This window comes from Xenopus laevis, chromosome 6S (assembly GCF_017654675.1).
Source record: "Xenopus laevis strain J_2021 chromosome 6S, Xenopus_laevis_v10.1, whole genome shotgun sequence".
Classification (NCBI taxonomy): Eukaryota; Metazoa; Chordata; class Amphibia; order Anura; family Pipidae; genus Xenopus; species Xenopus laevis.
In genome coordinates this window covers 1,953,749-1,967,079 of record NC_054382.1, presented here as the reverse complement: position 1 = coordinate 1,967,079, position 13,331 = coordinate 1,953,749, and the positions used below count along the sequence as shown (strand labels likewise).

General features: G+C 49.3%; 2 protein-coding genes across 3 annotated transcripts in view; one reads left to right on the top strand and one right to left on the bottom strand.

Annotated features, from left to right (window-relative positions):
* The window catches only part of LOC121395193 (gastrula zinc finger protein XlCGF57.1-like), a 41,922-nt gene extending 36,300 nt beyond the window's left edge, over positions 1-5,622 (bottom strand). Inside the window, exons 1-2 of the mRNA XM_041568175.1 lie at positions 5,056-5,622; positions 26-161 (exon numbers count right to left, since the gene is read on the bottom strand). The gene's annotated coding sequence lies outside the window, so the exon portion shown is untranslated. The remainder of the gene's footprint in view (positions 1-25; positions 162-5,055) is intronic.
* Positions 5,623-7,164: 1,542 nt separating this feature from the next.
* Positions 7,165-12,439, top strand: LOC108719634 (gastrula zinc finger protein XlCGF26.1-like). 2 transcript variants are annotated; one of them, XM_041568142.1, is made up of 4 exons: positions 7,165-7,387; positions 8,299-8,412; positions 9,066-9,179; positions 9,430-12,439. In XM_041568142.1, exons 2-4 carry the CDS (start codon positions 8,310-8,312, stop codon positions 11,100-11,102), a joined length of 1,890 nt encoding a protein of 629 aa, XP_041424076.1. In that variant the 5' UTR covers positions 7,165-7,387; positions 8,299-8,309; the 3' UTR covers positions 11,103-12,439. The 2 variants fall into 2 exon arrangements, with proteins under 2 accessions (XP_041424076.1, XP_041424075.1); XM_041568141.1 differs by lacking the exon at positions 7,165-7,387 and having other exon boundaries at positions 8,259-8,412.
* Positions 12,440-13,331: the final 892 nt, after the last annotated feature.

Sequence of the window (13,331 nt, the reverse complement as noted above, 5' to 3'; positions counted from 1 at the left end):
CCCACCCAGATAAAGATGTACTTACAGGACACGTGTGACTCCATGTTGGGAATGGGGCCCCTGAGCGCAGATAGGAGGGCCCCACACTGTGTATCAGAAGCGAGTGAGATCCATCAGGACTGTGGTGTCTGTGGGAAACAGCAGAAGGACAAACTCAAGTGCTTAGAAAAAAAAGAGAAACATTAGCTGCATGTGATGTTGGATTATAGCAAAATAAAAGGGAAAGTTGTGCTCACCACTAAATTAGTGGGGGTGCAAGGAGGGTGTGATAACAAAATGAATAAATAAGAGAGGTCGTCTGCACTCATCAATATATTTAGGACATTGAGACATTTTGTGCCTCGGGGTAGAAGGGCAGAGAGTAGAAAGCGGGGCGGGTAGAAGGGCGGAGAGAAAAAGAGAGGGCGGGTAGAAGGGCAGAGAGTAAAGGAGAGGGCAGGTAACAGGGCGGAGAGTAAAAGAGAGGGGCGGGAAGAAGGGATGAGAGTAAAAGAGATGGGCGGGTAGAAGGGCGGAGAGTAAAGGAGAGGGCGGGTAGAGAGTAAAAGAGAGGGCGGGTAGAAGGGCAGAGAGTAAAAGAGAGGGCAGAGAGTAAAGGAGAGGGCGGGTAGAAGGACAGAGAGTAAAGGAGAGGGCGGGGTAGAAGGGCGCAGGGTAAAAGAGAGGGCGGGTAGAAGGGCAGAGAGTAAAGGAGAGGGCAGAGAGTAAAGCAGAGGGCGGGTAGAAGGGCAGAGAGTAAAAGAGAGGGCGGGTAGAAGGGCAGAGAGTAAAGGAGAGGGCAGAGAGTAAAGGAGAGGCGGGTAGAAGGGCAGAGAGTAAAGGAGAGGGCGGGTAGAAGGGCGGAGGGTAAAGAGAGGGTGGGTAGAAGGCAGAGAGTAAAAGAGAGGGCGGGTAGAAGGGCGGAGAGTAAAGGAGAGGGCGGGTAGAAGGGCGGAGAGTAAAGGAGAGGGCGGGTAGAAGGGCAGAGAGTAAAGGAGAGGGCGGTAGAAGGGCAGAGAGTAAAGGAGAGGGCGGGTAGAAGGGCAGAGAGTAAAGGAGAGGGCGGGTAGAAGGGCAGAGAGTAAAGGAGAGGGCGGGTAGAAGGCAGAGAGTAAAGGAGAGGGCAGAGAGTAAAGGAGAGGGCGGGTAGAAGGGCAGAGAGTAAAGGAGAGGGCGGGGTAGAAGGGCGGAGGGTAAAAGAGAGGGCGGGTAGAAGGGCAGAGAGTAAAAGAGAGGGCGGGTAGAAGGGCGGAGAGTAAGGAGAGGGCGGGTAGAAGGGCAGAGAGTAAAGGAGAGGGCGGGTAGAAGGGCAGAGAGTAAAAAGAGGGCAGGTAGAAGGGGGAGAGTAAAAGAGAGGGGCGGGTAGAAGGGCGGAGAGTAAAAGAGAGGGGCAGGGTAGAAGGGCAGAGAGTAAAAGAGGGGCGGGTAGAAGGGCTGAGAGAAAAAGAGAGGGCGGGTAGAAGGGCAGAGAGTAAAGGAGAGGGCAGGTAGAAGGGCGGAGAGTTAAAAAGAGGGGCCGGTAACAGGGCGGAGAGTAAAAGAGAGGGGTGGGTAGAAGGGTGGAGAGTAAAAGAGAGGGCGGGTAGAAGGGCAGAGAATAAAAGAGAGGGTGGAGCGTAAAGGAGAGGGTGGAGCGTAAAGGAGAGGGCGGAGCGTAAAGGAGAGGGCGGAGCGTAAAGGAGAGGGCGGAGCGTAAAGGAGAGGGCGGAGCGTAAAGGAGAGGGCGGAGCGTAAAGGAGAGGGCGGAGCGTAAAGGAGAGGGCGGAGCGTAAAGGAGAGGGCGGAGCGTAAAGGAGAGGGCAGAGAGTAAAGGAGAGGGCAGAGAGTAAACGAGAGGGCAGAGAATAAACGAGAGGGCGGGGTAGAAGGGCGGAGAGTAAAAGAGAGGGCGGGTAGAAGGGCGGAGAGTAAAAGAGAGGGCGGGTAGAAGGGCGGAGAGTAAAGGAGAGGAAGGGTAGAAGGGCGGAGAGTAAAGGAGAGGGGGGGTAGAAGGGCGGAGAGTAAAGGAGGGGGGTAGAAGGGCGGAGAGTAAAGGAGAGGGCGGTAGAAGGGCGGAGAGTAAAAGAGAGGGGGGTAGAAGGGCAGAGAATAAAAGAGAGGGCGGAGCGTAAAGGAGAGGGCGGAGCGTAAAGGAGAGGGCGGAGCGTAAAGGAGAGGGCGGAGCGTAAAGGAGAGGGCGGAGCGTAAAGGAGAGGGCAGAGAGTAAAGGAGAGGGCGGAGAGTAAAGGAGAGGGCGGGTAGAAGGGCGAAGAGTAAAGGAGAGGGCAGGTAGAAGGGTGGAGAGTAAAGGAGAGGGCGGAGAGTAAAGGAGAGGGCGGGTAGCAGGGCAGAGAGTAAAAGAGAGGGCGGGTAGAAGGGCAGAGAGTAAAAGAGAGGGCGGGTAGAAGGGCGGAGAGTAAAAGAGAGGGCGGGTAGCAGGGCAGAGAGTAAAAGAGAGGGCGGGTAGAAGGGCGGAGAGTAAAAGAGAGGGCGGGTAGAAGGGCAGAGAGTAAAAGTGAGAAAATTTAGAAGCAGAAAAAGTAAAGAGGAAACATTTTGGAAAACAATAATGAAGCAGAAATGATATGGGGAGCGGCTCTAGAGAGATGTGATAGTAACACTGGCTCCCAAATATAGAGAAGAACAGACAGAGAAGATGGAAATTGAAGGGAAGTAAAATTGGGAAAAGGAGAGAAGAAATAGGAGAGAATCGAACCAGAAATGAAAGAGCAACAGCATCAAATCATATGAATAAAGTCAGTTATGGAGGGGAATGTGGGGCCTGAGCAGGTGAGATGTAGTTCTGTATATCCCTATATATATTATTTACCTCTATATACAGCTCAACATTCACTGTGTGTAACTGCAACAATCACACAAACTAAGTGTCCCATGTACAGACATAGAGGAGATCAGAGAAATGCAGAATAACAAATTCAGAACAAAATAAATCACAGGGATGAGATAAACAAACAGCAACTGTTGTAATATACAGGGACCTGCTGATTTACATACTGTGTCCTCTCCTAATCACCAGTCTCCCCTCTCTATCAGTCCCTGCAGCAGGATTAAGCCCCAGTCTCCCCTCTCTATCAGTCCCTGCAGCAGGATTAACCCCCAGTCTCCCCTCTCTATCAGTCCTACAGCAGGATTAACCCCCAGTCTCCCCTCTCTAAATTCAGTCCCTGCAGCAGGATTAACCCCCAGTTCTCCCCTCTCTTATCAGTCCTGCAGCAGGATTAACCCCAGTCTCCCCTCTCTATCAGTCCCTGCAGGGAGGATTAACCCCAGTCTCCCCTCTCTATCAGTCCCTGCAGCAGGATTAACCCCCAGTTCTCCCCTCTCTATCATCCCTGCAGCAGGATTAACCCCCCAGTCTCCCCTCCTCTATCAGTCCCTGCAGGCAGGATTAAGCCCCAGTCTCCCTCTCTATCAGTCCCTGCAGCAGGATTAACCCCCAGTCTCCCCTCTCTATTTAGTCCCCTGCAGCAGGATTAACCCCCAGTCTCCCCTCTCTTATCAGTCCTGCAGCAGGATTAACCCTCAGTCTCCCCTCTCTATCAGTCCCTGCAGCCCGGATTAACCCCCAGTCTCCCCTCTCTATCAGTCCCTGCGCAGGATTAACCCTCAGTCCCCCCTCTCTATCAAATCCCTGCAGCAGGATTAACCCCAGTCTCCCCTCTCTTCAGTCCCTGCAGCAGGATTAACCCCCAGTCCCCCTCTCTATCAGTCCCTGCAGCAGGATTAACCCCCAGTCTCCCTCTCTATCAGTCCCTGCGCAGGATTAACCCCCAGTCTCCCCTCTCTATCAGTCCCTGCAGCAGGATTAACCCCCAGTCTCCCCTCTCTATCAGTCCCTGCAGCAGGATTAACCCCCAGTCTCCCCTCTCTATCAGTCCTGCAGCAGGGATTAACCCCCAGTCTCCCCTCTCTATCAGTCCCTGCAGCAGGATTAACCCCAGTCTTCCCCTCTCTATCAGTCCTGCAGCAGGAATTAACCCCCAGTCTCCCCTCTCTATCAGTCCCTGCAGCAGGATTAACCCCCAGTCTCCCCTCTCTATCAGTCCCTGCAGCAGGATTAACCCTCAGTCTCCCTCTCTATCAGTCCCTGCAGCAGGATTAACCCCAGTCTCCCCTCTCTATCAGTCCCTGCAGCAGGATTAACCCCAGTCTCCCCTCTCTATCAGTCCCTGCAGCAGGATTAACCCCCAGTCTCCCTCTCTATCAACAGGATTAACCCCCAGTCTCCCCTCTCTATCAGTCCCTGCAGCAGGATTAACCCCCAGTCTCCCCTCTCTATCAATCCCTGCAGCAGGATTAACCCCCAGTCTCCCCTCTCTATCAGTCCTGCAGCAGGATTAACCCCCAGTCTCCCCTCTCTATCAGTCCCTGCAGCAGGATTAACCCCCAGTCTCCCTCTCTATCGGTACCTGCAGCAGGATTAACCCCCAGTCTCCCCTCTCTATCAGTCCCTGCAGCAGATTAAGCCCCAGTCTCCCCTCTCTATCAGTCCCTGCAGCGGGATTAACCCCCAGTCTCCCCTCTCTATCAGTCCCTGCAGCAGGATTAACCCCAGTCTCCCCTCTCTATCAGTTCCTGCAGCAGGATTAAGCCCCAGTCTCTCCTCTCTATCAGTCCCTGCAGCAGGATTAACCCTAGTCTCCCCTCTCTATCAGTCCCTGCAGCAGGATTAACCCCCAGTCTCCCCTCTCTATCAGTCCCTGCAGCAGGATTAACCCCCAGTCTCCCCTCTCTATCATCAGTCCCTGCAGCAAGATTAACCCCCAGTCTCCCCTCTCTATCAGTCCCTGCAGCAGGATTAACCCCCAGTCTCCCTCTCTATCAGTCCCTGCAGCAGGATTAACCCCCAGTCTCCCCTCTCTATCAGTCCCTGCAGCAGGATTAACCCCCAGTCTCCCCTCTCTATCAGTCCCTGCAGCAGGATTAACCCCCAGTCTCCCCTCTCTATCAGTCCCTGCAGCAGGATTAACCCCCAGTCTCCCCTCTCTATCAGTCCCTGCAGCAGGATTAAGCCCCAGTCCCACAGACAGTACAGGAGGAGGAGGAGGAGGAGGAGGAGGAGGGAAAATGACTTACCCAGTAGATGAGGCTGGAGATGTGAGTACAGGGGATGGGAATGTCAGGGACACAGTAGAAGGGAGTTACAGGGAGCAGCAGGGGACAATTCCCAGTGAGTCACATCTCGGTTCTCTCCGGACTGTGAATGGGGGAGGCACACAAATGACTGAGTCCCGCCCCCAGGTGTAACAGTGGAGTCGCCCAGATGATGTAGGTCGGTATTGGCGCAGCCCACGCACTCTGGCCCAATAAAATGGCCGTTTTTACTTCAGAAATGTCATTGGTAGAGCGGGGGAAGTGCCATCTTGCTGGTGGGCGGAACTTGTCCATTTAATCAGTTCTGCATTGTTGGCAATAAAAAGACAGACATTGAGAATAACTTAATAGACAGACGCTGAAACAACCCACACTCACTAATGGCAATCTTCTCATAGTTTGTATGATTGGAGTCAGTTAGAATTTCAGCCTACGCGCGCTGTCTGACTAAAGAGCCAGTGTTTCAGCTCCGGGAAACGTCACAGGTCTTGGCTGCGGCCGCCATTATAGCGGTGGGCGGAAGTTCGCTGCTTTTGTTCAGTCGCTCTGTTATAATAAAGCTGCAGAAATAAAAAAAAAACAAATTGACAGACCGCTGAGACAAAGAGACTGAAATATGAATCCACATGTTACTGTTGTACTGATTATTCCTCCCACTTCCTATTTATGTGTATTTTATGTTTTATTCACATTCACATGTTTCTATATATCTGGCACCTTGTTATGAGCTAAGGGGAGAGTAAAGCTGGGAGTAAGGAAGAGACAGGGATGAGTAAAGATAGGAGTAAGGAAGAGACAAGGGTGAGTAAAGCTGGGAGTAAGGAAGAGACAGGGGTGAGTAAAGCTGGGAGTAAGGAAGAGACAGGGGTGAGTAAAGCTGGGAGTAAGGAAGAGACAGGGGTGAGTAAAGCTGGCTAGACATATTTTCAGTTTCCCAGCTGCCCCTGGTCATGTGACTTGTGTCTGCACTTTAGGAGAGAAATGCTTTCTGGCAGGCTGCTGTTTTTCCTTCTCAATGTAACTGAATGTGTCTCAGTGGGACCTGGATTTTACTATTGAATGTTGTTCTTAGATCTACCAGGCAGCTGTTATCTTGTGTTAGGGAGCTGCTATCTGGTTACCTTCCCATTGTTCTTTTGTTTGGCTGCTGGGGGAAAGGAAGGGGGTGATATCACTCCAACTTGCAGTACAGCAGTAAAGAGTGATTGAAGTTTATCAGAGCACAAGTCACATGACTTGGGGCAGCTGGGAAATTGACAATATGTCTAGCCCCATGTCAGATTTCAAAATTAAATATAACAAAATCTGTTTGCTCTTTTGAAAAAAAGATTTCAGTGCAGAATTCTGCTGGAGCAGCACTATTAACTGATGTGTTTTGAAAAAAACATGTTTGCCCATGACAGTATCCCTTTAAAGAATACCTCCCAACTCTCCTGTTTTTAGAGGGACAGTCCCACTTTTGACAGCTCAACCCGCAGTCCAGTGTTTGTTCTAAAAAGTCCCAACTTTCTCTGCACTGAACAGGCAGAAACAAAGTTTCTAACTTAATTGGCTTTTGGCAGAGAGCCCAGAACAGCCAGAGCAGTAGATAAGATACATTTGTGACAATTTCTAGATAAGCAAATAAGTAATTGTAACAATATAAGATAACAGGTCCCTTGGGAGAAGACTCACATCTTAAAGGGCAATTCTCCTTCATTAGCAAAACTGTAATAACTGAAAAAAACACAGAAATATGTTCAAACTTTCATAACCTGCCAAATTTTGTAAAATGGACATGGTTATTAGGGGGTGTGGCAACTTTATTGTCCCTCTTTTATTTCCAGAATGTTGGCAGTTATATTTAAAGGAACAAAACATTGTGTAATTCAGTTAATGTGCAGGGAATGGCCGGCCAGAGGTTTAGCCCAGAGAAGCTGGTAGCCCAGGTCAGGGATTATACGGCTTTATTGTTACGACACTCGCCGCTTCCACAAACTTGTCGGTTTCTCTGCCTCTACAACTTGGAAATGGCAAATCTGCCCACAAATAAAATGGCTCACAAGGGAAGACCGTTTCATTGGCCTTCAGTCAGAGGGCGGGGCCTGAAGTCTTCAACATCATCTGGTGAGGACGGAGGTGACTTCCCTAGGGGGAGGGTCTGATATATCATTTTACCTGCTCCCTCCCCTACACTGGCCGGATAGAGCCGAAATGTGAGGGACTCACTGAGAAACAGACTGGGAATTGTCCCCTGCTGCTCCCTGTAACTCCCTTCTACTGTGTCCCTGACATTCCCATCCCCTGTACTCACATCTCCAGCCTCATCTACTGGGTAAGTCATTTTCCCTCCTCCTCCTGTACTGTCTGTGGGACTGGGGCTTAATCCTGCTGCAGGGACTGATAGAGAGGGGAGACTGGGGGTTAATCCTGCTGCAGGGACTGATAGAGAGGGGAGACTGGGGGTTAATCCTGCTGCAGGGACTGATAGAGAGGGGAGACTGGGGGTTAATCCTGCTGCAGGGACTGATAGAGAGGGGAGACTGGGGGTTAATCCTGCTGCAGGGACTGATAGAGAGGGGAGACTGGGGGTTAATCCTGCTGCAGGGACTGATAGAGAGGGGAGACTGGGGGTTAATCCTGCCTGCAGGGACTGATAGAGAGGGGAGACTGGGGGTTAATCCTGCTGCAGGGACTGATAGAGAGGGGAGACTGGGGGTTAATCCTGCTGCAGGGACTGATAGAGAGGGGAGACTGGGGGTTAATCTGCTGCAGGGACTGATAGAGAGGGGAGACTGGGGGTTAATCCTGCTGCAGGGACTGATAGAGAGGGGAGACTGGGGGTTAATCCTGCTGCAGGGACTGATAGAGAGGGGAGACTGGGGGTTAATCCTGCTGCAGGGACTGATAGAGAGGGGAGACTGAGGGTTAATCCTGCTGCAGGGACTGATAGAGAGGGGAGACTGGGGGTTAATCCTGCTGCAGGCACTGATAGAGAGGGGAGACTGGGGCTTAATCCTGCTGCAGGGACTGATAGAGAGGGGAGACTGGGGGTTAATCCTGCTGCAGGGACTGATAGAGAGGGGAGACTGGGGGTTAATCCTGCTGCAGGGACTGATAGAGAGGGGAGACTGTGGGACTGGGGGATAAACTGGTCCCAGTACAACATGTATTTATTGTAGTGATATGAGAGGGGGGATCCCCACAGGCAGCTTTATATGGTGGGTTTGTGTTCCTTGCTGTCAGGTTCTCCAGAGATGGAAACAAGGAGGTTAGAGGGGAAATGGGAGAATGAAGAGCCGGACACTGAGGATCCTCTGGACACAATAAAGAGGGAAATGGATCCCGTTCCTGGGGCCGGTGAGTAACGTTTCTCTATTAATAAGATACCAAGGCACTTCCTTACTCCCAGCTTTACTCACCTCTGTCTCTTCCTTACTCCTATCTTTACTCATCCCTGTCTCTTCCTTACTCCCAGCTTTACTCACCCGTGTCTCTTCCTTACTCCTATCTTTACTCATCCCTGTCTCTTCCTTACTCCCAGCTTTACTCACCCCTGTCTCTTCCTTACTCCTATCTTTACTCATCCCTGTCTCTTCCTTACTCCCAGCTTTACTCACCCCTGTCTCTTCCTTACTCCCTTCTTTACTCACCCGTCTCTTCCTTACTCCCAGCTTTACTCACCCCTGTCTCTTCCTTACTCCCAGCTTTACTCACCTCTGTCTCTTCCTTTCTCCCAGCTTTACTCACCCCTGTCTCTTCCTTACTCCCAGCTTTACTCACCTCTGTCTCTTCCTTACTCCCAGCTTTACTCACCCCTGTCTCTTCCTTACTCCCAGCTTTACTCACCCCTGTCTCTTCCTTACTCCCAGCTTTACTCTCCCCTGTCTCTTCCTTACTCCCAGCTTTACTCACCCCTGTCTCTTTCTTACTCCCAGCTTTACTCACCCCTGTCTCTTCCTTACTCACCCCTGTCTCTTCCTTACTCACCCCTGTCTCTTCCTTACTCCTAGCTTCCCCAGAGACACAACCAGAAATATTACAGATAAAGATAAAGGAAGAAGAACTGGACCCTGAAGATCTTCTGAACTCAACTGAAATCTCTACAGGGTCACTCACTTATGGGGGTAAGTTGTTAATTAACTCTAACACTGGCCTCACACACCAAGAAAACAGTTTGTGCCAAGGTTCCCTGCTGTTCCTATTGGATCATTAGAAATATTTCCATACAGAGTCAGGTCCGGTCCATCATACGTTCTCATTCTGTTGAGCCCACAGACCGACTGGTCGGATAACGAATGCTGTTGGCCCGTGTATGATTGCCTTTAGATCTGTGCCGTGTCTAGCTCCCTGTTAATATTTGTTTTCTTTTATCAGATCAATCGTTGAATGGTGAACTGACCTGGGACATTTCCAAGACATGGCTCGGACACTGGAATTCAGAGGTTCCCGAGTACAGTGCTCCTGCTAGTTCTTTGGATACGGAATGCAGTAAAACTTTATATATAGAGAACCCACTGCACAAAACACAGAGAATTCACTCAGGGTTGAAACCTTTTGGCCATAAAAACATTGGTCAGAAAACCAGCTTTAAGAGATCCAAGAGGATTCACACCGGGGAGAAGCTCTTCATCTGCAGAGAATGTGGGAGAAGCTTCGCTTTCAGGAGCAGCCTCCAAAATCACATCAAAATCCACTCCGGCGAGAGAGTTTTCAAATGCAGGGAATGTGGCAAATGTTTCCCCATAAAGAACGAACTTCGCAAACATTATAAGGTTCACACCGGGGAGAAACCCTTCACCTGTACGGAATGTGGGAAGAGCTTCTCTCAGAAGAACAATCTCCTGGCGCACAAGAGGATTCACACGGGGGAGAAGCCATTCGCATGCGTGGAATGCGGCAGAAGGTTTTCCATAAAGAGCAACCTTATATCACACATGAGGATTCACACCGGGGAGAAACCCTTCACCTGCACAGAATGTTGGAAGCGATTTCCCCAGAAGTACCAGCTTCTGATTCACATGAATATTCACACCGGCGTGAAACGCTTCTCTTGTACAGAATGTGAGAAGGTGTTTAATTTAAGGAGCACTCTCCAAAGACACCAGGCCATTCACACCAGGGATAAACCTTTCTCATGTACAATGTGCGGTAAGGGCTTCTCCGGAAATAGCAGTCTCCTTACGCACCAGAAAATCCACACAGGGGAGAAACCATTTATCTGCGTCGACTGTGGGAAAAACTTTTGCCAAAAGAATGACCTTTTGACGCACAAGAGGATTCATACGGGGGAGAAACCATTCACTTGTGTGGAATGTGGGAAAAGCTTCTCCAACAGGAGCAACTTTCATAAACACCAAAAAATTCACACCGGAGAGAGGCCGTTTGCCTGTAAAGAATGTGGGAAACGGTTCTGTCAGAAGAGCAACCTCCTCAGCCACCAGAAGCTGCACACGGGCCTGAAACCTTTTGGGTGCATGGAGTGCGGGAAATGCTTCTCTACAAAGAACGAACTTCTTAATCATGAGAAAATTCACACCGGGGAGAAACCATTCACCTGCACAGACTGTGGCAAAAGCTTCTCCCGGAAAAACCTTCTTCAGTCGCACAGAAGGACTCACACAGGAGAGAAACCGTTCATATGCGCTGAATGTGGCAAAAGCTTCTATCAGAAGAGCAGTCTCCTGGCGCACGAGCGGATTCATAGTGACGACAGGCCGTTTGCATGCACTGAATGCTGGGAAAGGTTTTCTCAAAAGTACCTGCTCCTGAGGCACATGAACAGGCATACGGGGCTAAAACCTTTCATATGCACGGAGTGTGGGAAGGGTTTCAGTTTAAAGAGCAGCCTGCAGAGGCACCAGACCATTCACACAGGGGAGAAACCATTCACATGCGCGATATGCAGCAAAAGTTTCTCCCAGAAGGGCACCCTCGACCGGCACCAAAAAATTCACACAGGGGAGAAACCTTTCAGGTGTGCGGAGTGTGGGAAATGCTTCTCTCAAAAGAGCACCCTTCAAGGACACCAAAAAACCCACTTGCGTTAAGTGTGCAGTGAGAGCACCCATGAGATAAAAGCTGCACGTGTCTCATCGGAGAGTTGCCTTTATAAGGCACTGGTATAGGAAGCATAGAGCTCATCAAATGTTCTCTTGCCGCCATGTTTTTCTTTTTACCCCCCACGTGAGCAAATGTTGTTTTCTTAATCTATTGGATACAGGACATTAAAGCTCTTCTCCTGATGTCTGCCTCTAGATGGGACTTTCTATCTATGAGCAACTTCTTCTGTAGGTTTTGTTCTTAAAACTGATAGGTGTATTTCTAAACTCCACCCACTTGTCATACTAATGTATTTTATTTCTTTACGAATACCTAGCCCCACCCCCATTGTATGTATATGGGTAAGGTGCCTTTAATGCTAGCCATGCAAATGATGAATTCATGAAGGCTTTAAATCTATTATGTTTAAAGGGAAAGAGATCACACTGTGCCAAGGTGGTAGGGAACCGTTAATGAAAGTCAGTCGGTACTAAAGAATAAGATTTTTTGTTTTGGCCAATCAAGAACTGCCAGCTGCCATGGGTCGGAGGGTGCTGATCCACCTTGTGTGAGTCAATCGTGCCCGGGGGTTCAGTTTTGGGATTTGGTGACATATTGCTTATATATATATTAATAGTTGGGTAGAGGCATAAGGTCCTTGTGTGTTGGTAATTCCCTGATACTTACAGGGCAGTGGTGTTGCATTGTCATAGAGCTGCGGTATGGACACAACGTTAGCCCACCACAAGAGAACATCTATGTCATGAGGAACATTAGTTAGCTGAAGCCTTAAGTTACCCTTTAATTAAATCCTGCATCAGTGGTTGCCAGACTTTTGGGTTCCACCCCAGGGAAGAAGTGGCTTGGGGCACAGCGTGAAGTCCAATAAGGGTGAAATTTAAGGAGACCTCTTATTTACTCTACAATGGAAGACCAGCCTGGGGGTCACTTGGAATTGTGGCTGAAAGTCGGTTAAAGCAACGTTTCTGTAACCTTGATGCAAGCTATGGGAGGCCTGGCCAAACTTTGCCCTCAAAAGGGGATTTCATGTGATGCCTGGAAGCTGAGCTTTAGCTGCCATACCACCAGGCCCCTGTCACCTTGGAATATCTGGGTACTGGAAGGTCAGATTTAGGTGGGATTATGTGGACGATTGATCAGTTGGGCCATCCATGTAGTACTGATGGGACACCTGTGGCACTTGCCAATGTTTCCCCCCATCTGCCCAAACTCCAAGATAGATATACGTAGATATGGAAGAAATGTTTCTCTAAAGGGATACTGTCATGGGAAAATATGTTTTTTTTTTCCAAAACACGTCAGTTAATAGTGCTGCTCCAGCAGAATTCTGCACTGAAATCCAATTCTCAAAAGAGCAAACAGATTTTTTTATATTCAATTTTGAAATCTGACATGGGGCTAGACATATTGTCAGTTTCCCAGCTGCCCCAGTCATGTGACTTGTGCTCTGATAGACTTCAGTCACTATTTATTGCTTTACTGCAAGTTGGACTGATATGACCCCAGCACCCGAACAACAGAACAATGGGAAGGTAACCAGATAGCAGCTCCCTAACACAAGATAACAGCTGCCTGGCAGATCTATGAACAACACTCAATAGTAAAATCCCAAGTCCCACTGAGACTGATTCAGTTATATTGAGTAGGAGACATAACAGCCTGCCAGAAAGTAGTTCTAGCCTAAAGTGCAGGCACAAGTCACATCACTGGGGGCAGCTGGGAAACTGACAATATGTCTAGCCCCATGTCAGATTTCAAAATTGAATATGAAAAAATCTTTTGAGAATTGGATTTCAGTGCAGAGCACTATTAACTGATGCGTTTTGAAAAAAGCATGTTTTTCCATGACAGTATCCCTTTAAATGTTACATCTTGTGCTGCTTTAAATAATATTTCCCTTTAAAATACCTCAAAGTGGCCTGGTCAACCCATATCCCCTGATAGGAAGATATCTAATGGGCAGGTATGTAAATCCTGTTGGGGGAGAACCCATCAAACAGTAGACTCCTTATCAACTGGGTCTCTGTGGGCCGCCATTTTGATCTGATCATTGGCCCATAGCCTAACGATTGGATCAGGCCCATCTGGCTCAGAGCATTGATAGCCCAATCAGGCAGAGACCCACTTGTTTGTTGAAGTCAACATGTATGGCCGGCTTTAGGCAGACTCATAGTGGACCAACATATGCAAGGGGTAAGTGGCCAACATTTTGCACT

Coding starts and splice junctions, on each gene's coding strand:
- LOC108719634 (XM_041568141.1), top strand. CDS start 8,271: ATGGTGGGTTTGTGTTCCTTGCTGTCAGGTTCTCCAGAGATGGAAACA. Junction 8,413..9,065: donor GGATCCCGTTCCTGGGGCCG/GTGAGTAACGTT, acceptor CCTTACTCCTAG/CTTCCCCAGAGACACAACCA. Junction 9,180..9,429: donor AGGGTCACTCACTTATGGGG/GTAAGTTGTTAA, acceptor TTCTTTTATCAG/ATCAATCGTTGAATGGTGAA.